Raw genomic sequence first — 23000 nt, forward strand, 5'->3', positions numbered from 1 at the left:
ATGAGTATGAAGACCAACACAAAAGACACATACAAGCAGAAAATCAGAATTACTTTTACAGGGAAAGAACTGTAGGCCAATTCCACCACCTTATTCTCAAAATTCCAGTAGAAAGCACAAGCAACTAATTTAAAACGTTGCCAAAACAAAGCTAAATGTGAAAAAACGAACAGCCAGCCATCCACACAAATATGAAGATTCAGTGAAAGTAAAGGAAAATACAATGGTACAAGTTTTTTATATGCATGAATATTTCCACTTTCCTCATACTGGAGCATGCTGCAGGAACAGAAAACTTGCAAGAAATCAAACTGTTACGTACTCAGCTGCTCTCCCCATCCGAAATAACTCCAGTTGCCTGCATGAAACACAAATGGCAGCAAAGAATAGGAATGGAAAAAGAATGCTTAGGAAAAACAAACCACAAGTATACTTTTCATATATTTTTTTAAATCTTTACAGACTACAAGCTTCAAACTTTAAGAGAATTTTCTTTTAATAAATACAACATTAAATTTCTTTGTGGGCTTACTCTTCACTCTCCAATTTGTTTATAAGATATTCTGAAGATTAAGATCACTGTAAATTCTAGAAACTACTAAGCAATCACACTTTTATTAACACAAGTAGTCAAAATACTTATCAACACTACTTAGCAAGAGCAGTTAAACCCTGTTTTTCACTAGTACACACACTACCAGGATTACAGACAAAATATCCCAGAAACCAAGGTTCAATTAAGAGCAGTATGTGATTCTAGGCTGAACTGTACATATCAAGTAGCAAAAGCTGCTTCACATTTTCACTTCTGCCCCTTTTCCAGAACAAAGTTACCCCGATAATGAAAGCACACACACTGGTTAAAAACTCAAGAACTGTCACAGCATCCTACGGATAAAACCAGTCACAAGTTAATTCTACAACAGCATGTCAAATCCCTCCATGCTAAAATTAAAGGTGACAGCAAATTCATCCTAAAGCTAAACTGCAAGTTGGAGACAGTCATTACTTCTCCATATCCACCTTATCACCCCAAAGTCACACCCAGTATGCAAACTACATGCATACATTAAACTCTCAAGCACCTTGGAAGCGTGCACACAACTACCAACTCCAAGAAAAGCTTCCCAAAAAAATCAGCATTTATAGCAGAAGATGTGTATAAAAAAGGAAAAAAGAAACTTGAAAAAAGTGAAGTTTACAGAAGTGTTGATGTGTAAATGCAGCAGGTAATAAATCTTTCATATGAAGACACAGAACAAGCAGGAGCTTTTTGTCCTGGCTGTCAGCCTTCTATCTAGCTACTAGCCAGGCACACACTTCCAAGAGAGACACAGCTCAGAGAATTCAGCAAGTCCCTTCCCCTGCCCTTGCTAACAAAGCTTACCAAGTTAGAAAACACTTGTTCTTGCTTTTAGCAAACATTGCAAAAAGAGTTCTGAAAAAATACATTATTGTCCAAAAAAGAAAGAAAAAACCAAAAAACACACCATCAGAATGGTACTTAAATAAGCAGCAACTGTCCCCAGTAAGTACCTTGGCTTCTTAAGGGTTTAGTCCCCAAGCTATGCACAGATATAGCCATATCTCAAGTTTAAGTGGCATGTTTGTAATCTTACAGGTCGTTCCCCTCCAACTCCTACAAAGTAACACAAATACGTTTGCTTTGAACAAAGCAGCTCTGACCAAGTATGTCCATGGAAAAAAAAAAAACTCCTTATTTTAATGAAGTCCCATATTAAACTGGTATAATGTTGAATATATGCAGTTTCCATGGATTATAAAAGGGTTATTCCTTCACTATTTATAATAATAACATTTTTTTCTTGTTTACAGAACTTAAGAAGTGAGAAAAACTCAGGTCCATACAGTTGAGCACCAGCAGACTACAGTCTGAGACACTAAGAATACTGCATCTCTGGTCCACAGCAGCAAGGATGACAGGCCACCACTTGGACAATGCATCTGAACCAGCTGTGCTGGCAAGATGAAGATACACTCATCAGAAACCTACCAGGATCCACCAGCCAGAGCTTACATGGCCCTGACCACAGGGCTATCATATAATGGTTTGGGTTGGGACCTCCAAAGGTCATCTAGTCCAATCCCCCTGCAGTGAGCAGGGACATCCTCCATTAGAACAGGTTGCCCTGAGCACTTTTGAGCCTGAATATCTTCAAGAATGAGGCCTCAACTACCTCCCCTGGGCAACATGTTCCAGTCTTCCACTACCCTCATGGAATAGAACTTTCTTCTAATGTCCAGCCTAAATCTACTCTTCTCTAGTTTGAAGACATTGCTCCTTGTCCTATCATTCCAGGCCTCTGTAAACAGTCCCTGTCCAGCCTTCTTGGAGGCCCCCTTAGGTACTGGAAGGCCACTATTAGGTATCCCTGGAGTCTTCTCCAGGCTGAACAAGCCCAGTCCCCTCAGCCTGTCCTCACAGGAGAGGTGCCCCTGCCCTCTGATCATTTGTGTGGCCCTCCTCTGAACCTGCTCCATCAGGTCCACGTCCTTCTTGTGTAAAGGGCATCAGACCAGGACGCAGTACTCCAGGCAAGGTCTCACCAGAGTGGAGGCAGAATCACCTCTCTGGATCTGCTGGACACCCTTCTTTTGATGCAGCCCAGGATGCAACTTGCCTTCTGGGCTGCAAGTACACACCATTGGCTCATGTCCAGCTTCTCATCCACCAGCACTCCCAAGTCCTGTTCTGCAGGGCTGCTTTCTATCACCTCATCCCACAATGTGTATTGAAAATGAGGATTGTTGTGGGCCAGGTGCAGGACCCTCTACTAGGTCTTCTTGTTGAGGTTCACCTGGGCCCATTTCTCCAGCTTGTCCAGCTTCTGGATGACATCCTGACCCTCTAGTACATGGAAAGCACCACTCAGCTTGGTGTCATCTGCAGACTTGCTGATGGTGCACTCATCCCAGGCCTTTTTTTTTTTTTTTTTTTAAACAACTAAAAGCTCATCATTAAGCATTCCATGGGTTTAACAGAGCAAAAGGAGAGAAGAGGAATACTCACAAACCTGGAAAACAGAAGTAAAGCACATGCAGCAAATGGAGAAGAGGAGACAACCAGAAGAAAGGCTATGGAAACAATAGGCAGGGAGAGAAGGTGCATGGAAGAATGGTATGGGGAGAGCGCTGAAGAAAAAGAGCAAGAAATCAATATAACTCTGCACCAAGCTTTAATTGGCTGTAATAAATCATTGACTTTACAGGTAAGACAATTTCCTATTACTGCATACCCAACAGCAGCTTATATGTACCTCACTCTTGAAAATCTCAAGCTACTAACACATGGGATATCGACCTCAGCAACTCCTTCTATCAAAAGGTTCTTGTCTCAGATAAAAATTAAGCAGCAAAGGAAGGTAACGTTTTGGCATTTGCAACATGGACTGCTATTAAAGATACAGAAAAACTCTGCAGTGGCACATTATTGCACTCAGACTATGTGCTGTTAAACCCGTGTGTCATTGCACACAAAAGAACGCCCATCTAACATGCCAAAGCAACTGGGAAAGAAATATCAGAAGATACCACAAATTTCCAAAATGAAGGAAATGAAGCTTACCTGTCCTGAACCTTTTCCTAAAAATTAAACTCCCAGACAGCCTCTGCGCAAACCTCAGCACAAATCACTGTAATTTGCCCAGAGGGACTAGGTGGTTCTTTAAGTGAAAAGTGAAAGCCTGATCCCTGAAACCAGCTCAGACTGCTTCTAGTCCTTGTTTCTTTGACAGCAAACAGTTCAATGGCTGGCACGTCACTACTCACACTTTCAAACTGGATTAAGAAGAAAACCGCTTCTTGCTAGAAACAAGACCTGCAGATACAAGTTCTGCTCTCAAAGAAGAAACAGAACCGCCTCACAAAGACAAGAGCCTTCAAACTGACAGTGATATCCTTGAGCCACCTACTTACCTGCCTACCCTACTGCTATCGAGTTGCTTATGAACAGTGTAAAAACCCCGTAACAGCAGATTATAGACTTATTTCCATGCCTAAGACAAACAGCAGCCAATGCTAAGCAAGGCAAGACCGAAGAGAAGAGCAGCTGCCTTTGGGCACCAACTCCTTACCCTGCAAATTTTCCCGCATTGAGAAGATGGGTCCTGGCTAACCAAGGTACCCTATAACCAGGCAAACTGGGAAGGCAATGCTGTGGGAACAGAAAGGGATGAGGTAACAAAGAGTAAGGGATTTTCAGCCAGAATCTCAAAACTCCAACTTTTGTTTGTTTTCACTAACACCCACTTCACTTCAGCATCTAACATTTTGGATAAAAGATGAATTTATTAAAGATTCAACACATATGCTGCTTCATTTGAGATTCAGGAGCTAACAGTATATATCTCGGTCCTTCAGCATAATCACAGAGGACCTGGGCTGACAGCCTTGATATTTTGAATGTTAATGAAAACAGAATTCCTTTTTAGCCTTTTCAAGTTGTTTTTCTGCTTCATAAAAATAATATGGATAACCTCAATTTGTTAAGGAAAAAAATCCCCTCCAGACCACCTCTGGGAACAAATTTAAGCCTGTACAGACTGGAACTGAAAGCACCAAGAAGTCCACACAGAAAAAATGGAAAGTTGTAATTCTAAAAACATACAACAACAACACAGATTAACACTGGAATAGATGACACAGACAAGTCAGTCTAGTTACTTTGTGTGCTCTTAAATATCAACAGTGTGTGTCTTGGTTATCACATTATTTTGTATTCATAAGTTTCAGTAGTCAGAAAATGAGGTTTCATATAAACCTCCAATTAAGGACTAAGAGATGCCAGCAGCTTGGTGCCTTGGAAGCAACATTCTTGTCGTTAACACATCTAAATTCCCACAGTTAGCTGAACATAACATATGCTCATTCTGTGTCTCAATATTGCAACTATTCAAGGAGGAACTCCTCCTCCCTACTTCACACTGTCAAGGCTGGATCAACTGCAGAAAAGCAGAATATTCCAAATTTTTGATGCAGTCTAATTTGATTGCCTGCATGCCATTTTGTTTCATTTCTGTTTACAGGTTCCAGCATGCCTGAGACCTACTATCCCTTTCAGAACATCATCATTTACTGCTGTCCACTCCTTATGATCACAACAATAAATTATTTAATCCTCCTGTTATATCCCATGCTGGGCAAAGAGAGAGCATCTAAACAAGTTTATAAAAATAAACAGGGTTCAGGAAATTATACTCTATTTGGTGCTGATAAAGTATTGTTTACAGAACACAGAGCTGAGAAGATGCTGGTCAATTCATTCTTCTAGGTGTAATAAATGCCCTTTCTCCTGGTTAAGACCCTGAGAGTGCACACAGATAACAGATCCCATAAAAACGTACACTCTTCCAGTATTCAACCTACTAACCAAAATCAAACATGGTATTTTAATGGAATAAGCTTTTAAAATACAAAACAGTTTTTTCCTATAGTTAGAATAAAATCAAGTTTTCAATAAAGAAGGGTGACCAAGAAGGTTTCATGCAATTTCAATACTTCACATGATTTCCAGTTCAGTTTTGGAACACCACAGATGAGGGCTAAGGCCTCTTCACAAAGGGAGATGAACAAGCACGGGAGGAAAATGAGCTAGAAAGAGCTGACAGAGACACCAACAGACACTAGACTACAATGACAGAGTACTGTGCTCGCTACTCCCTATTTTTCACCACGTTTTACTCTAGTTTAGCATTCAACCTATGCTAAAACTCTTGAGTATTTTATTTCACTTAATGCAACGGCCCTTCTGACCACGAAGTTTTATGTACTACAGCTAAACAAAACGAGACTGACAGCTGGGAATTGCAGCAGAGCTTATATCACCATCAAATCATTGAGTTTCCACTCTCTGATTATCTTCATGGCCCTTGTCTATCACTGCAGTCATACGTGAGACAGCTATCTCCTCTTAAAAATTCACAGGCTACCAATTTCCGTTTAGCAAAGAGATACAAGAACAAGAAACAAGGTAAGTTTTCAATTACTACTTATGAGATAAAATTTTGGATTATAGTGGATCACCTAATATGACCTACATGCATAGAAGCAAAAAGGAACATAACATTATACAACAGCTGAGATAAAAGATTTGGTTCCATTTTTCCTTCTGATTTTCAGCCTTGGACTTGGAGTACAATCCTCATAGCTCAAAGACACGTATTTATGGCTTGTGTATAAAGTTAAATGGTAATTTTTCTATCAGCTTAAAATCTTCAATTTTTAAAAAGGTTACATTCCACCGTGGCAACAAAATTCAAATAACTTTCTATTATTACTATGACATTAAAGGATGACTAATAAAGTTTCAGAGGTCTATAAAAAATTTCCAGCAGTGAGAAGAAAAAAAAAAAAAAAGGCATTCGTGAAAAGCACTAAACAAATTATTAAGCCCAGTGATTAACCAAGCATTTACTTTTTTTGATCACTGCTTATAGAAAGCCATGTCAGTGTTAGTGTGCAGCAGTTCAGGGAGAGCTTTAGGTTTGGGGCCTATTTAAAAGTCAAAGCTTTATTTCTTTGTCAACAGCTTTCAGAATACAACATGTGTTTTAGGAAAACAAAAAAGTATACTTTCAGGATCAACAGCAAAGCCACAGGTTTGTTCTCCTTTAGAGTTCAGCAGTATAATCTTCTAATACAGCCCTTACTTTTAAATTCCATTTGCTGAGAACTTCTCCTTAAACATAGATAGTCCTAAGGCAGCAGCTTCATCCTAAAAAAACAGACAGGCCTTCTAGAGCAAGACCTTGAATTCACATTCCTTTGAGCAGATATATCATGCCTTCAGCCAGCCCTGATGGTCAGTACCACAAGGACACAAAAATACAAGTCTCCAAATGAGATTTATCCTAAACAAGGAGGAACAGGAGCTGCCAGTCACCCAGAAGCAGATGCTACAGAACTCGCTTTCCCAACTCATCAGCAAACTACCACGAAACAGTTCGTACAATGGCTTCGCTTCTACCTTAATTTAAAAAGAAGTCATCCATGCGCCCTGTTCTGAATTACTCTTACACTGGATATTTTTTGAGGACTGCTGTAAGATTAACTGTTTGCACTGTGGCCAGTAGTAGTTTTATTTGCACTAAAGCTTTTCAGTAGCTGCAGCACAATCTTACCCTTGAGAAGGGTAAAATAATCATTAAGCTTTTCCTTGCTCTTCCGAAATTGGCCTGGTATAGAGATGTCATAGGTAGCTCTGACCTCTGTTGCTTCTAAGTGCAGAAGCAAGCTAGCAAACAGAAGAATAAAGCACACATCAGAAATCTAGACTGATTGTGTACATCTCTACAACCAGGAGAGCTGTATCACCTCCCAGCAATCACATGCAACTATGCTGCTTGCCACAGTACTATAACAGACACAGACCACATACCTCTACAAACACTTAAGATGGTTGAGTTGTGGCTTTGCTTAAAAGGATTTTGATGCTATCTAGCTTTGAGAGCCTGGTATAGCAGATTATTTTTGGATGTATTGTTGTCAAAGTAGAAAAAACAAATTTGAATCTCCTAATAGGATGTCATTTCAACACATTTGCTGCCATGGGGTCTGCTCACCCAGCTGAACACCAGTGAAAGCCACTATCTTTGACTGGAATAAACCAAATGACTCAATGACAGCACAAGATGGCATGCTCAGAGGAGTGCACAAATTTGATGGCTGTGACTTCATTCCATGAAAACTGGCTGCAATGCATATCCTGCCAACCAAGCTCTGTGCACTCAGTGCCACCAATTCTTCTGGAACTGCACCACCTGTGCTGTGGAAATCCTAGCAGCAGGGTTTGATAGTCCCAACCCAGTAGCACATTAACCCCAGTGTAAAGATGGCAACATCCACAGTGCAGCACACTCAATACAAAATCAGCACGGATACTACCAGGGCTTGCTGGAGAGACAGGGGCAGGGAAGGTAGTCACCTGGCTTTTTAGCAGATAAAACCCCTCGGCAGTGCCATGGAAAGCACCATAACCTCAGCATTAGTCATTCTGTGTAGAGGAGGATACAAGCCTTTCAGACGCATCAGTGGGTCTTAAAAATACAACTAATGGATATCAGGAATGAAACCTTTCCAAGTCAGCCTTTGGTACTTTTGAAATAGCAGTGAATGTGTAGGTATTAACAGAATTTTGCCTTACACATTTTGAAGCAATAGATTTCCTCAAATATTAATGGCAAAGAAGGCTCAATACAATAAATTCATCTGGGATCAAATGACATCCATTCCTATAATGTGTATACAACATTTTGCCAGCTTTTAAATAGTTAAATGGTTGCCTGTGTAACTGCAGCAAAGCTTCAGCACTTTTTCCTACATGCATGTGCACACATTCCAGATAGCACTTCAGAGTTCCTCCTCACTCTTCTGGAGGAGATGCTCTGCTGTTTTGCTCCCTCCTCTCTGATGAAGTAGCAGAAAAAACACCACCTAGCTTTATTTCTTTCTGCTGTATTAAAACCCTGTATCAGAAAAGTTATTTTCGCCCTTGTTGCACAAACTCACAACCCAAAGCCAAGCAACAAATTTACCTCTCCTGGGAAGCAGAATGAAATTTAAAAACCAAAACCAACAATCAACACACAAACCCAACAAAACAAACAAAAGAAAAACCAACCACAAACTAACAACAAAGCACACATAAACAAGCAATCAAAAACATAAACAAACAGATTTTACAGAGCAAAATACATTCAAGGGAGAGCTATCATGTGCTGTGGTCTATCAGGGTCTTACTGTGAAAAGAGCAACACTATCAACTCAAGGAAGTGGAATTAAAAAAAATATATATTCCAAGAAGGGAGCATTTTCAGAAAGATGACTAAAGATAAGAGGACAGACATAACTGATTGATTCTCTGGCACTTAGTTTAATCTTTTCCAAGAATCACATTGAACAAACCTGCTTTCTTCAAGATTTTTTGACTCCCTGGCAAAGGGATAGGACAGTATTTACAGTAGCTGAAATAAACTTAGCCAAATCTTTTCTGCAAAGATACAGAATACTTTTCTCATCCCAGTTTGCACATTGTCTGCTCCAAGTCATAACCATGCTTAAAATACTGACAGAGTGACTCACTTATGGATTATAATGGACTTTTTTCTTGCCAGAAATAATCTTGAGCACACAAGGAAAATAAATCTATACCTACCACAACAAATAACTTTGAGTTTATTGACTCAATGAATGACAACATAACAAAGTAATCTTTTAAAGCAGCTTCATTTAGAGTGAATTTCCAGGCAACAAAAAGCTTTCTTTCTTTTAAAATTACATTCAATTTCAGGCTCTGGGTGAAAAAAATAATACATGAGGATGCTGCAGTTATCCAGCAATAACGTACCAGGAAATTAAGAATTATGATCACGTTTAACAGAAATGCAAACAAAAGTGGATCCATATGCAGCACCACTGCTTTGCTTATTCCTTGGGATCACTGAAGTTGTATCAATCAATGGAAAGCATGTGGTCTTTCTGGGGCAGAGGAAATATATAGGGAAGCATATAAGCCTGGGTGCAAAAATGAAATGACTAAGTATGATGAAGGACAGGGTAGGAAGTGCCAAAATCAGCAGGGCTTAGTAGAGACTGCATGTACAAGACCACCTGCTTCATTTAAGAATATGTAGGAATCCCAAGTCTAGCCAAAACTTCCAAAATCATGAGTTAGAGACTTCTAAGAACAAAGCAGTATCTGAGACTCTGAAAGGGATCTTGAAAGCTACACAATCTCCAGAAAAATTAGAGCATCTAGTCTGGGCTGAGATTTCCCATGGCACCATGCCAAGGCAGCAGCCCACACGTGACACACTCACAGTTCAGATGTTGGCTTTCAGACATGGCCTAGCTTTCTCCTCTCACATCCTGCTACACCCTTCTCCCCCTCTCTACTTAGGGGAGGTAAGTAGCATCCATTCAGGAGATGGGGACACAGTCATCAGAAAAGTGTGGTTTGGGAAAGGAAACAGGCATGTATGGAAAATACAGAAGCAGAAAAGGGCAGAAGCATAATCTAATTTTAACATGTAAAGACATGTATTTCTCTATGTAGTGAACTTGACCCTATCTGTTGGGGCAGAATTTCTCTAGATAAAAGAAGGAGGATGGAAGAGTCAAACAAAGAAGCAGGACAGCAGTGGAACGTGCAGCTATTTCATCATGCCTCAACATGAAAGCTATGGGAAGCGTTTTAATACACTTTTGCTATACAATGCATCAGGCTTTAAGATAATTTTGTGGATTTTAGGATTTGGGAAGATACTCTCACAAGGCAAATCCTACTCACACTGAGGAGGCTTTTTGCTCCTTCTTGGATACTCAGCCTGTTGTCCATCTGATCATGTCCTGCTTTCAGCAGTAAACACATCTCATTTAACACATGGCAGTGGAAAAGTGGACAAGTCTTACAAATGTTCTAGGCGGTATTTTTATTGTATCTAAAAATAAATCAGCAAATTATTTACCCACATGGTTAAGTAAAACCACTCTGTACTCAACTTGTTATAGGTTAGGGAAGGACACCCATCCTGCTCGTATCTAAAAAGTCAGGTCAGCTTTCAACAAAGACAAAAATCAATGCATATTCTAGGTTGCATTCTTGAGTTCCAAATGATTATGCTACATTCAGGTAAGTTTACAATTCTTAATGCACAGAATGATGCAGGAAGAGTTCATTTTTCAAATGTACTTCTATATTAAATGTCTATTTTATATTTGTCCATGTAAACAGATATTCACAGATACTGGGTACTTGCAGGCAGTAAATAATCAAAAGTACATGTGGTGCCAAAAGCTTCATGGAATTACTAGAAATTTCTTGTATTAACCACATACTGCTATGAAATATTTAACATCAATTCTAAGCATTCTGATCCCATAAATGATTCATTCCTATGTGATATTAATTGTTCAAACCAGAGGCCTTCAATTAATTACTGTTAAAGGTCACTCTTCCCTCGCAGGTTGTTAACAGGCACACAAAAAGGGCAGCTGCAGTTCTACTCTTTCCTGTGGTTATTTACAAGAGCTGAGTCAGTTCTCCAGGAAAGAGATGGGCTACAGGTGCTCGAGGATGTAAAAGTACCACGCTGTGGGAAGAGCTGCAGCTCCTTCCCTACACAGAAGCATTCCTCCTAATTCACCCATACCTCCTAATGCTTAGAACAGTCAATTGAGGCAGCCTCTCTCAAACAAAAGCAATGTCCAGAACGCATAGCCAGGAAAGTCATTCCAACAAACAACACATTCATTTCTTGGACGGTTCCCACCAGACTGTTTTCCTTTGATCTTTTGACACTATAGCTTCTGTATACTATGCTAATAAGACCTTGTCCAATTTCTCTAACAATGCTTCCTATTTGTAGGCTTTACAAACCAATTATACCCTTCTGACTGCTTAAAAACAAATTAACCAAAAAAGTTTTATTCTTTACAAACACTCAATTAAAAAAAAAAAAAAGTGAGGACACATTTGGTATTACTTGGGCTACTGCTTCCAGAATACTTTCATACAGCTTTGTGCATGTTCCAGCTACACAACACATTCAGACTTCCTAGGTTAAGATCCATGTTTTGTTGAAAATAGTGATAACATAACAACAAAATAAATTAATTCTACTCAAGAAAGGTAAACATTCATTAATATTTCCTAATCTTAACAGTTTTGCAGAGATCCTACAATCAGCCTAATGGATAAACTGCCTGCAACATGTAAGATGCACATATTACAGGATTTGAAGTAGAGGATAAAAGATTTGTTTAAATTATGAGACTTGAATTTTCTAATTATTGTTGCCAAGAGTAGATAAGACACTCAAAAGAGACACTGTTGAGCTTCCATCTATTGAACATCAAAAGCAGTGTTTCAGAAAACTAATTCTGCAGGTACAGTATTGTCCTAGGTTATTTTTCTATCCATGCTTTCAGGAGCATAAAAAAAATGCAAGATGAGATAAGCAGAAATTAGTAAAAATATTTTTCATTCATCACCACATCACTGAAAAGCAATATCAAAAGAAATTAGGCATCAAGTACACAAAACTCTGGAGCATTCTAAATGGCTACTACCTGTGTCCATCTATTCTCCTCCCCTTAAAATTTCATTGAAAAGTCATAAAAATAATATTCAAGACGTTATGTCTGAAGCTTTAGACCAACATTTTGAGGGGCACAGGTTTTCCGTAACTGCCAAAAGTTATTGACTTCCTGGAGATTTAAGTACTTCTAATAAGACAATATTTTTCAGACATACCATTGTGTGGTAACTAACCTGAGAAGGAAAGAAATAAAGTACATTGAAAAGAAAAAATACTAAGAAATGAATTCTAACTTACAACACTGGGAGGCAGCACTGGGCAATGGTTTCTTCTGAACTTCCTCCTGAAAGGAATACTAAAAGAGAAGAGAAGAAAAACAAATAAATAAATAGAGGAACACAAATTGATGAGAAAGCAAATGGCAGCCTGATGAAACAGCATGCCACGTAAAAGAAAACATCCCTGGCAGTACCCAAGCATTAAATATTCTCCTCAATGTCTATAGGCAAACACACTCCCAGAAGTCTACTTTTTTTTGTCACACCAAAACCCGTTGTTACAAAGTGCACATCTGCTGAAGGTGAAGTCTGCTTTACTGCAAGCACAGCCCTGTTCTCCATTGTGAGACCTCAAAGCAGACATTTGAAAGATCTTATTCTCCGCATCACAAAGTCACTGTGATGGTGAGCTCAGAACTGAGTGCAAGACTATTTATATTTAGACACCCAGGTAGGACTTCAACAGTTCAAAACTCACTGCAACACTGCAATACCAAACTGAAACAGTTAGATTACTAGTGTGCCAGGCAGGGTAGTAACACAATGTTTGCCCAGCCAGCATTTACAAACAATCCCCATGACTGACTGTACATCCAGAGCAAAGAATTTTTCATCTCATTTAATACTGAATTATAAAATATAGATATTTCCATTAGCCAGCTGTGATTTTGTACAGACATGTTTGCTACAGCATCAAAGTGTTTCTTAGAGGGATGCCAGTGTTTTTATTTTCTTATTCTCCTCTGTACTGTATTACACAGAGATATGAGGAAATTAGGCAATTGAGCAAAATAATGAGAACAATCTTTGCTATGGGGGGAGGAAAAAAAAAAAAAAAAAAAAAAAAATAGTCTGACGACAAAGGAAGTGGCAACCTTAGCAACTTGGTGAAGCAATTTGTGCAAAACAAGGCCACCAGACAGCCTCTCCTTGGATTTGGTAAGGATTAATGACCAGTTCACTACATGGAAGGTGACAACCTGCAGACTTACCCTGTGGGTATCTTCCAATCAGTGCTACTTAAAACGCACAAGGGATCCTGAAAGGTGTTTAGTCCTATCAGCAAACTGCCAACTCACTGGGTTAATCAGGATTGTAAAACCAAGAACTGCAGGACCTCACAGCACTGACTGGCTGACAAAATGGTGAAAGCAAGTTTGTTGATGAGCATTTCAGCAGCACAGGACAGCATTCTGAATTATGATACTCAAGAGATCAAAAAATGGCAGCAATTTGTTTTTTTTTTTTAAGACATCAGCCCAACAGCTATAAACTGTCCCCAACAGAAAATTGACTACGAAGTGTTTGTAGGAACAGAAACTGGAAAGCATTTTTATGACACCATATGAACTACAAATGAACCTGCCTCTTAAATACTGCTGTGCAAACTTAGGCTGTTCACCCATTGTCTCAAACAGAGATGGCTGAACTTCATGCACAGAAAAGACAGAGGCACAAAACGGCAGAATGGGCTTTTGCAGCCCAAAAGCCATGCAAGAAGGTGAGGTCCATAAAGCTGAGTGTCACAAAGAGAATGAATGAAGGTCAGTCACACAGTTTCTCCAAAGAAACCCATCTCCAGATTGTTTCAGAACACAGGGTTTGCTTCCTCAAAGCCAAATAGATATTTCTTCAGTCTGTGCACAATTAAGGTGCTGAATTCCTTTGGTGCAACATAACTGACCTCCGTGGGTCCAAAAGGCAACTGACATACACACAAGAAAAAATCATCAAGTGCTGTTAAACACAAAGATACTGCCTCTGGCTCCAGAGGTTCCTGAGCTACAAGTGACTGCAAATTAGTGGAATAAGTAAGCAAGATACTCTCCCCGTTATGGGCTCCTGTCAGACATGGGACAACATGAATCTTAAGTCAGGTCCAGCAGGGACATTCTTTTTTTTTTTTCATTTTCTCACTTGCAACAGGGAACATCCATAACGAATTTGAGAACATTAGGCCACAAATACAGAGATATAATTTTGTCACTAGTGTTTGATAAAAGCATGCACTTGGCCTGCAGGTGGATGGCACACTGCAGGAAAAGGGGCCTCTCACAAAGCTCAGGATGTCTTTCACCAAGTACCAGTTCAGTGAGGCACTAGAGGGCAGCTATGCTTCTCTGAAGTACCTAGTACAGAGCACTGCTGCAGTCCACAGGAGCAGGAGGCACCACAGCATGGATCACTGACAGCCAAAACACTTTTCATCATTCTAAGAGGTTCTCAAGCTTTTAGAAAGTCAGGAGAGGTTGTCCTCAAGCAGCTATGCTTTTAGCCTCCCAAATAGTGGTCTGTCCTCAAATAAAAAGAAAACCCACCTTATTTTTCTTTATCTGCACAGTAAACTGCACAACTCACATAAGTGGCAGAAAAGAATAGATGAAGGATCCCAGAACAAAAACTGCCTAAAGTCATTGGCAGATCATTTTGCAAGTTATCTTGCTACTGAAAAAGATCCAACAAGCATTTAAGCAAGCACCATGCTCCTACTCAAGGATGTCAGCATCAACAGCATGTGAATGTTTTGGGCTTTTTTTAAATGCCAAACTTCTGGAATAGGCATTAATATGTCAAATTGTACTTTGCAAACAGTATGGAACTATTAAAAAAAAAAGTTTCATGTAACAGTCTCTCTTAAAAAAAAGTAACTTTTCGTTTATAGCTGTTTAGCCAAGTACATACTAGAAAAAAAACAGCAATCCACAGCCATAGCTAGCAGGTTTTACAAGATTCATGTAATCTGAGCCTTTTAACAACTGTATTAGGATACAGCTAACAGCTCAGTTCCAAGAAAGATTCAATACATTGCTTTGTCTTCTTCCCAGAAACAGCCAAAATGTCTTTTTTGACTTGATTTCACAAACGAAACAAAACCAGTTTCACTCTCTTCTGAGGTAACGCATGGTATTATCTTTCCTTTGAATGTATGCACATCAACAAAACAGTTCTCACTATTCAAGCACTTCCAGCATGCAGAGACATTAGCAGTAGCTTCATAGAACAGTTCTGTAAACAGTTCATGGAAACTTGAAATTGATAAACATTCAGCAGTTACTGTAATCACAGGGATCCGATACAAAGAACAAAAAAAAGTTAAGGCATTCAGGGCTACAGTCATCTTTCAATGCAGATATTTACCTCATCATCTCCCAGCGAATTTATTTGTTCTAATTTTCTGGTCCAATATCTGGCCTCTTCTTCAGGAATATCTATACCAAAACAGTAAGTCACATCATCTTATTAAACAGGTAGCTTTGCATTTATCACCAGCAGCATTAAAACAGTAAGAGTACTCCAAGATCACACCACAAAAAAACCCACACATAACTCTTAAGTGATAGTCTTATGTCAGCACTCAAGTAGATAATAAGCATACAAATACTAACACAGTTGAAGGGCTTAAGTCGCTTTCTTGTTTAAAGCTGATTAACCAAAAGCACACTGCACAAAGGTAGGAAAGGGCAAGACAGACTGGTTCAGATTTAATTAAAGTATTAGTTTTATGAAGAGCCATTTCACGATGACATTAATAGACTTGCTATAAGCTTGATAACATATAGCAAGACCAAAAGCCTCTTCTGGAGACTTCAACAATCTCAAGAGAACACAGGCTGCTTTTGAATAGCTCATCTTACTTACATATCTGGTGTTACACAAATTCAGTACAAAAAAGAAATAGTCTCTTGTTTAATTTTGCAGGTAGTAAGCCAAATCTTTTGAGGTAACAGTGTTATAGGCAGTCATATTCACATGAAAGCACATTCCTATTTTTAAACCACACTGCAATTTCATTGTGAAATGAATCACAACCACCCTTTTACCTTCTAGAAGATTTACCACATTGATGACTGACAGCAAGGAGCAAGCATTATCACCTTTGCTTTGTAACTGTTTTCTACTTCACACTTTGAAGTAATATAGCATCCTAGCGGCTTGCAAGGAACAGAGATTTCTGCCACTCAAAATTTCATTTTTCAAAGCTCAACCTTGGAGGTATGGATGAACTGCTGTGGAAAGCTTAACACAAGGCAAGTTAGATACAAAGTGTGCTTAAGGAATACAGCACAAGGTGCACGGCACCAGGGCAAACCACCCACGGAAACACAAAGCAGCAGGCCCACAATCCAAAATTAAGTAAATAACTTAGATATGGGGGGATACCATATCACTGGAAAGAGGGGGGGGCGGAAATCAAGGTTTTTTTAGCCACTCAACATGCCCCTGACTGTAGTAACTTCTGAAATTTGGCTATTCATGGTCCAAAACTGCACCAACACAGAAAATTTTAAGCTCACACAGGAAGGGACTGCTGTGGCTAGATATCACCAACCATGCAAGCCAACAAATGAAGATAAGAACAGTTTAGTGACTCTTCCCATCTCTTGTAACTCTTCACACTCTCAGGTCTCTCATTAGGAGTCAAAGAGTTTACACCTAATAAGCTTGTTTTTGTGGAGTGAGCTGTATCCCTTGAATATAGCGCAATGATCTGCCAAGCTATGCACAGGCAAGAATGGGAGAAGGTGGTTCTAAAAGTTACATCCATTCCCACTTGTGAAAAAACAAGAATAAGATTTATTGGCAGGTGAGCATTCCATTGGGACCTACAATGCTTTCAGAAATGACCAGGTATTGCTTTTCCATACTCTCAGCCACACAAACCATCATTTTAAGAAGTCAGTGACTTCAAAACATCTGGAGGTAATAGTGGTAGTGGTCAGTATACTAAACATGAACAGTTTTCAGTAAGAACAAGGAACAACTCAGATTTAGTGGAATTTGAAGTCTCTGAAGCAGGTATTTTCTTGGACTGAATTAATGTCTACATCTTCATAACAAACACCACTGTAGTTTTATGCACCTAGTCTCACCTAGACAAGGGGGATAAAACAGGTTCCTAACTTGAGGAAGTTTTAGAGAACTGGGAACTTAGCACCTGGTTCTAGAAAACCAGCATTTAGCAGAAAAAAGGCAACGTATTTCCCCTTGCCTGAAGGGAGTTTATTTTAACCATAATACCCAGAGCTAGTTGTTCTTTCTGATGCAGAGTACCTTTCTTTGTTGTTATATGCTACTGGAAAGCAAAGTAAAACAAGCATGAGAGAGTCTTCCACAACAACAGGAGCTGTAGAAAATTATACATGCTTTTGAACATCATGGCTGTGGATCACAGCTGCACAGATCTATTAAATGAGGTCCACAGAAATTAGGGATATCATTCAAAGGAAGTCTGGACAGAACTGATCTAGCAAGAAGACATCAAATAAAGGAAGGGCTATCAGCATGCAACCTGATGAAATTTAGGAGGACAAACACTAACAAGGACCTGAAGTAATCCAAACATTAAAGCAAAACTTATGCAGCTTTGTCTTTGAAAGCCATTGCTTCTCTAAAAGGCAAAGAAAAATTCATGAACTGAGGACTAGAGGCCAGAGTCAAAACAAACTCAACTCTAGAACCTGAAATTAAAACCAAAAAATATCTGTGAGGGATGAAGCAAAGGATTATCATCAACATGACAGAAACTGCAGGTGTCTCAGGGGAGGCTCCAGTGCTATCCCACAGACCACAGTATAGCAGTATGCACAGGCATCAAGCAGCACCATTTATCTGTTCAAGCTGTTGTTCCTATCTTGTATGTAAGGTGCCCATTTCATAAACAGGGCTACCAGATTTTCAGTGCAGGAATGCTATTATTCTATTGAAACAGCGCCATTATGCAAGTCAGAGATAAAAATCTATTCCTGTCTAGATACTGTCTGCTTTAAGAACATCTTCTTGATCTTAGAGAAAGTCTTGCCAGCAATAATAATGGCAGCACAGTTACCGCACAGCAAACTTTAAATATGAAAGAGCTGGCCTATGAAGCTGAGCCAAGTTACAAGCTCAGAAGAAGAAATGCCCAATGAGACAGAATTCTCTATTTTGTTTCCAGAAAGCAGTTTATAGCTATTTTTCAGTTTCATCACCCGTTTTTCTCTTGCCTCAGTCAGCTGTTTCTGTTGAAGCTGGTTCTCTGGAATGCAGAGAACAGAAATCCCTAGCACAGAGACCACAGACTGACTGCTTGCAAGGCCATGTCCACTGGCCAGCTTCTACATCACTGCTCAGTTTTGATTACAAGTGCAAGGTACTCTGCTAAATTAACTTTTGCTTGCCACACAAAAAGTTGAACTAGTCCAAACAGAGGCCATCTGATGTCAGCTCAGGACTCTGCTGACATCATGCTTAGTAAGGAAGAGGAGCAAGGCCATGTGTCAGTGAAACAAAACTGCTGAATAAGGACAGAAGATAGGCAGATATGTTCAGTAGCTTTTGAGGCTTCTGCTATTCTTTCTCCTACTGCCATCTTCAGCTGGAAGCTGAAACTTCTCGTCTTGTCTTGGTTTCTGACGTCAGGGAGCAATGACAGCTCCTCCCTAAGGGAAGGCAGACAAGAGAGATTCCGTCTTTGGCAGGGCAGAGGACTTGTCAGCTAGGGCCTCATTCTACTGCTCATGAGCAAGGTGAGCAGGGCAAGCCATGAAGAGGTTCAGCCAGGAGCCCAGATCAACAAGCAGGTCCATGCTGACAAGGCAGGTCTGAAGTCAAGCCAGGAAGTCAGTCTGGGCCTGGATCACCTCAGCCTAGATCTATACAGTCCACAAGCAGACACAGACATGTCTGTGGCTGAAGTGCACAACCAGTAACTCCTATAGCATCACTTCAGAGTGCAGGCTGAGCGCTGCCTGCCTGATGGACACCTATCAGGTTGTGGGTGGAGGTCCCAGGTGAGGCTGCTCACAGCAATTAAGACCTACCAGTGCTCCCTGGTCCCTGATGCCTGGGTACACTGTACCACCATAGACAAGGGGACATAGCAGTACAGACTTACCAGGCTGAGGAAGGAGCCAGAACAGAATTTGCTCTATCTATACAGACCGCTCATGGTTAGACCTTTGCAGACACCTACATGTTGCAGTATTCTATTTGAAGATGTCTACCTTGGCAATAACTCCAAGTTTCAGACCTAAAGCTTTTTCTTCACCTCAGGTTTGATGGTCCTTGCTCTACTCCTTGTACACAACCTTGTGCCATTTCAGTTTTTTCCCAGGTAGCAAGTGCTTGTGCTGGGGCACGCCCTAGGTCATCAAAGTGTGGGGAGTAGAAGTGACACATCCTCTTTCCCCACTTCACTATAAGCCTTCACCTGGCTTCCTCTCTTCCCAGACCAAATTTCCTCACTTTCCAGAGTTACAAGATTCTTCACAAGTTCTTACTTCGCATATTTCTTTCTTGTACAGTTCCTTATACAATAAAACAACAAAGTACATTTACTCCACCTGATGGCTGAATGCAGATCAGCATGCTCCTAGTCTGGGAGTGGTGAGAACACTAAAAACATTTTCACTTCAACTATCTACTAGAAACAGCCTGGCAGAGACCCAAACTGCTGTAGCTTGGAAGCCAAAAGCATTTTTCAGTACTCCATCCTGTGAGGGACTTGTACATAGCCACTGCACTTTTCAACAGCACAATTTCACAACTGAAAAGCAGCATCTTTGAAAGTCTGTGCCAGCACACATCTAGTGAAACAAGAAAGTAATGGCAAGACTGTCTTCTCCCCAAGAGCAAATTTTCTAAACCAACCAAGAAGAAAAGCTGTCTCCCCTTCCTGAGAAGAAACAGCTATGATCAGTGGAAAAAGCTGCTCCAGCCTGTCTTCACTAACAACCACTTCCTCCCATCAGAAAGGCAGTTTATTGCCTTTTTTAAGACTACCAAGCATAAAAATGCTTTGAACCCTAGGGGTTAATATCAACTCTAACACTTCACACTTCAAATGCTCACGCTTTGCTGCACTTTCATAGAAGAGGATTTTCAGCCATTCTGTTTCTGCAAGACTGAACATTTAAGAATATAGGGCTGAGAGAGAACATCTTGCCCCCAGCACCACAGTCCATCATATACAGATGTTCACTGCAGAAGGGCCCACAGAGCTGCTCCCTCTCCTACATACCATAGTCTAATGTCATATTAACAGTACTGAACATTATGCAAGAACTGCATCTGGAACATGAAATGGGACATACTAAGGATCTATTAAGGCCATCACAGATGTTCTTTATCCCATCAGAAATCTGGGAACTAACAAAATTTAACTCCTGAATGATTTCAGGAAAGGTTATTTTATATCACTAGAAGCAAAGACTAAACTCTCACCAGCCTCCGCTGGGAAATGACTGTTTCCCAAGTCCATGCCTGGTAAACACTTAAAAAGAGCTAAAAAAAAACCCAAACAAACGTCTCTAAGCTGCCATCATCATGTAACACCTCTAGCAGCACCAGCACGTTCTGCATTTATTTCAGCTTTAGTTGTTGTCAGTCTCCAGAATACCAGGAGAAGACAGGGAAGAAGAATCCCAAACATATCAGGTGGAAGCAGAAGCAGCAAACTAATCCAGGATAAATATAGTGCAAACAACAAGCCAGTTCCTAAATCTCTTTTCATATACAATCATGTTTTACAACTAGGACTTCAGCATTTTTGGTTTTCAATTTTATTTATTCTCATTTACAATCCCTTAAAAACTTCTCAAGCTCCACCTAAGTACAACGCAACACTTCAAACAGATGAACTCAATAACCAGAGGTACTGGCATCTGTGTGCATCATCTAACCTAAATGAAACAGAGCAGCCAGAAGGACAGAAGCACAGCCAAAGAGAAGAACACACTATTTATTTAAACCTGCTATCCCAGACAGCTATGTTTTACCAGACTTGGAAAGCAGCACAAGTTCTACATGAGCACACATATTGGTCCAGTTCTGGTGTATCTACAATAGCCAGGAGATCTTCACCTGGGAAACAAAAGGTGATACACAATGTTCCTGAGCGTCACTCCAATCAGGCTGTTATTAAAGCATTACCTCTACAGCAACAGAGCTGCTGTCTGGAGAACTTTCACAGCAGGTCGGAGGTCCATTTAGTTCTTTGCGTAGGTTTAAAGCAACAGTTCCCAACTCATAGAAGAACACAGTATTAACACACAGGGAACCAGGAGTTCCTACTGCTGCTCTCCATTTAAAGAGAAAGTGATCTTACAAATCCATCAGGAGAGATGCAGAGCTGAGCTACCTCCATGCATCCCTCCAAGTCTCACAGAACTGCTAGAAGTACCCTGACAGAGACAATATTGCAAGGATACAGAGCCTAATCCATCTTGCAGGGTCACTCTCCATCCCAGAGGTGATGGCATGAGACACTGTGTCACAGCATGTGGGAAAGCAACACTAGAAAAAGATGATATGGGCAGATACTATTTTTTTTAGAGCAATATTCCACGCTCCTGGTCCCTACTGCTTTTCAACCTGCTTCTGACTTTGCCATGGCAGGACGGGCTAAAAATAAAGAAGATCAAAGAAAAACTGCAGCACTCTTCAAGTGAAGAGCAGCAGAAGCCTTAAGAGAGCTAAATGACAAACCCATTTTTTGTCCTGGACATACAAAACAGACAATTTTCCAAACTTTAAAATAAAAAACCCTTCAATACAGGAGTATAGAGCTCCCGTTACTTCTGTATTTGGAATAGTAAGCAAAGGAACAAGTAATAAATATGCCTTAAGCTATCAATTTTGTTAAAAAAGAAGAGTAACAAAGAACTTGTTTGCTTAATGTTTTCAGGCTTCTGCATTAAACCCTGCTTCTCAGAATTCTGTGTGCTATAGAATACCACATTTTAAAATAGAACTTAAAAAACCCCAACAACTAAAACCAATGAAGAGCCCTGAGTATAGTACTAGGGAGAAAATACACTATTACCTTAAAATTTTTATGTTTTTAAACGCAGATTCTCTGACACATAATGGCTTACAGGGAGTCTGTTTCCCTATAGTTGAAACAAAATTAAATCACAAAATTAAATCACAAAATTCAATGCATTGCAAAACCTGAATTGCAGAAGAAAGAAAATTCCCCTTTTGGATACTCTCTGAATACACCGGGAGTGATCGGAACTCGATTTCTTTTAAAGCAGAGACAGTTTGCAAACAACTATGTCAGAATGAACTTAGATAAGAAGGCAGCAGCTACAAACCTTGCCGTCAGCTACTTGTGCTGTGTTCTCTCCTTCCCAGAAGCCCTAAACACCTCACAAGGAAGTCAGGTGAGTTCTACCTCCTCTTACATAATGAGCAATTACAGTTACAAACTCCCCACTGACAGGGTGACAGTAGCAGTGCATTATCAGGACATTTCCATGAAGAGGGATGGCTTCAAACCAACATTAGACACCTTAATTGTCAAGACAGTTGAGATGTCAGATACCTTTTCCCCTTTACACACTTAACTGTAACTAAAGAGCAGTGCCTTTACAGAACACTGCACTCACCGTGAATTGCACCATCCCCAGAACTGTGCACTCACAACAGTACACTCCGAGATCCAGACACAATTTGTATTGATTGCAGTGCTGCAGGGCCAAAGCATGCATCCTCCCTTGCATCTGGAAGGTGGGCATGGGACTAACAGATGACCTAAATTTCTTTTCCACAACAGATGGCCAATCCTGACAGTTGCTGGCCAAATGCCAGCAGGTGCATGAATGCTCCACCTGCACTTAGATCATGATACAAATAGCTCACATTGCCCCAGGGCTTGGCAGCAAAAGACAAGCAACAGGCAAAG

The 23000-nt window shown here is 40.1% G+C and overlaps 1 protein-coding gene across 1 annotated transcript in view; it reads right to left on the minus strand.

The window, feature by feature from the left end:
• The window catches only part of UNC13B (unc-13 homolog B), a 192728-nt gene that overhangs the window by 163624 nt on the left and 6104 nt on the right, over window positions 1-23000 (minus strand). The window contains exons 3-4 of the mRNA XM_054398324.1: window positions 15473-15543; window positions 12354-12411 (exon numbers count right to left, since the gene is read on the minus strand). Of these exons, the coding sequence (XP_054254299.1) occupies window positions 12354-12411; window positions 15473-15543 (129 nt within the window). The remainder of the gene's footprint in view (window positions 1-12353; window positions 12412-15472; window positions 15544-23000) is intronic.

This window comes from Indicator indicator (genome assembly GCF_027791375.1).
Source record: "Indicator indicator isolate 239-I01 chromosome Z unlocalized genomic scaffold, UM_Iind_1.1 iindZ_random_scaffold_45, whole genome shotgun sequence".
Taxonomy (NCBI): domain Eukaryota; kingdom Metazoa; phylum Chordata; class Aves; order Piciformes; family Indicatoridae; genus Indicator; species Indicator indicator.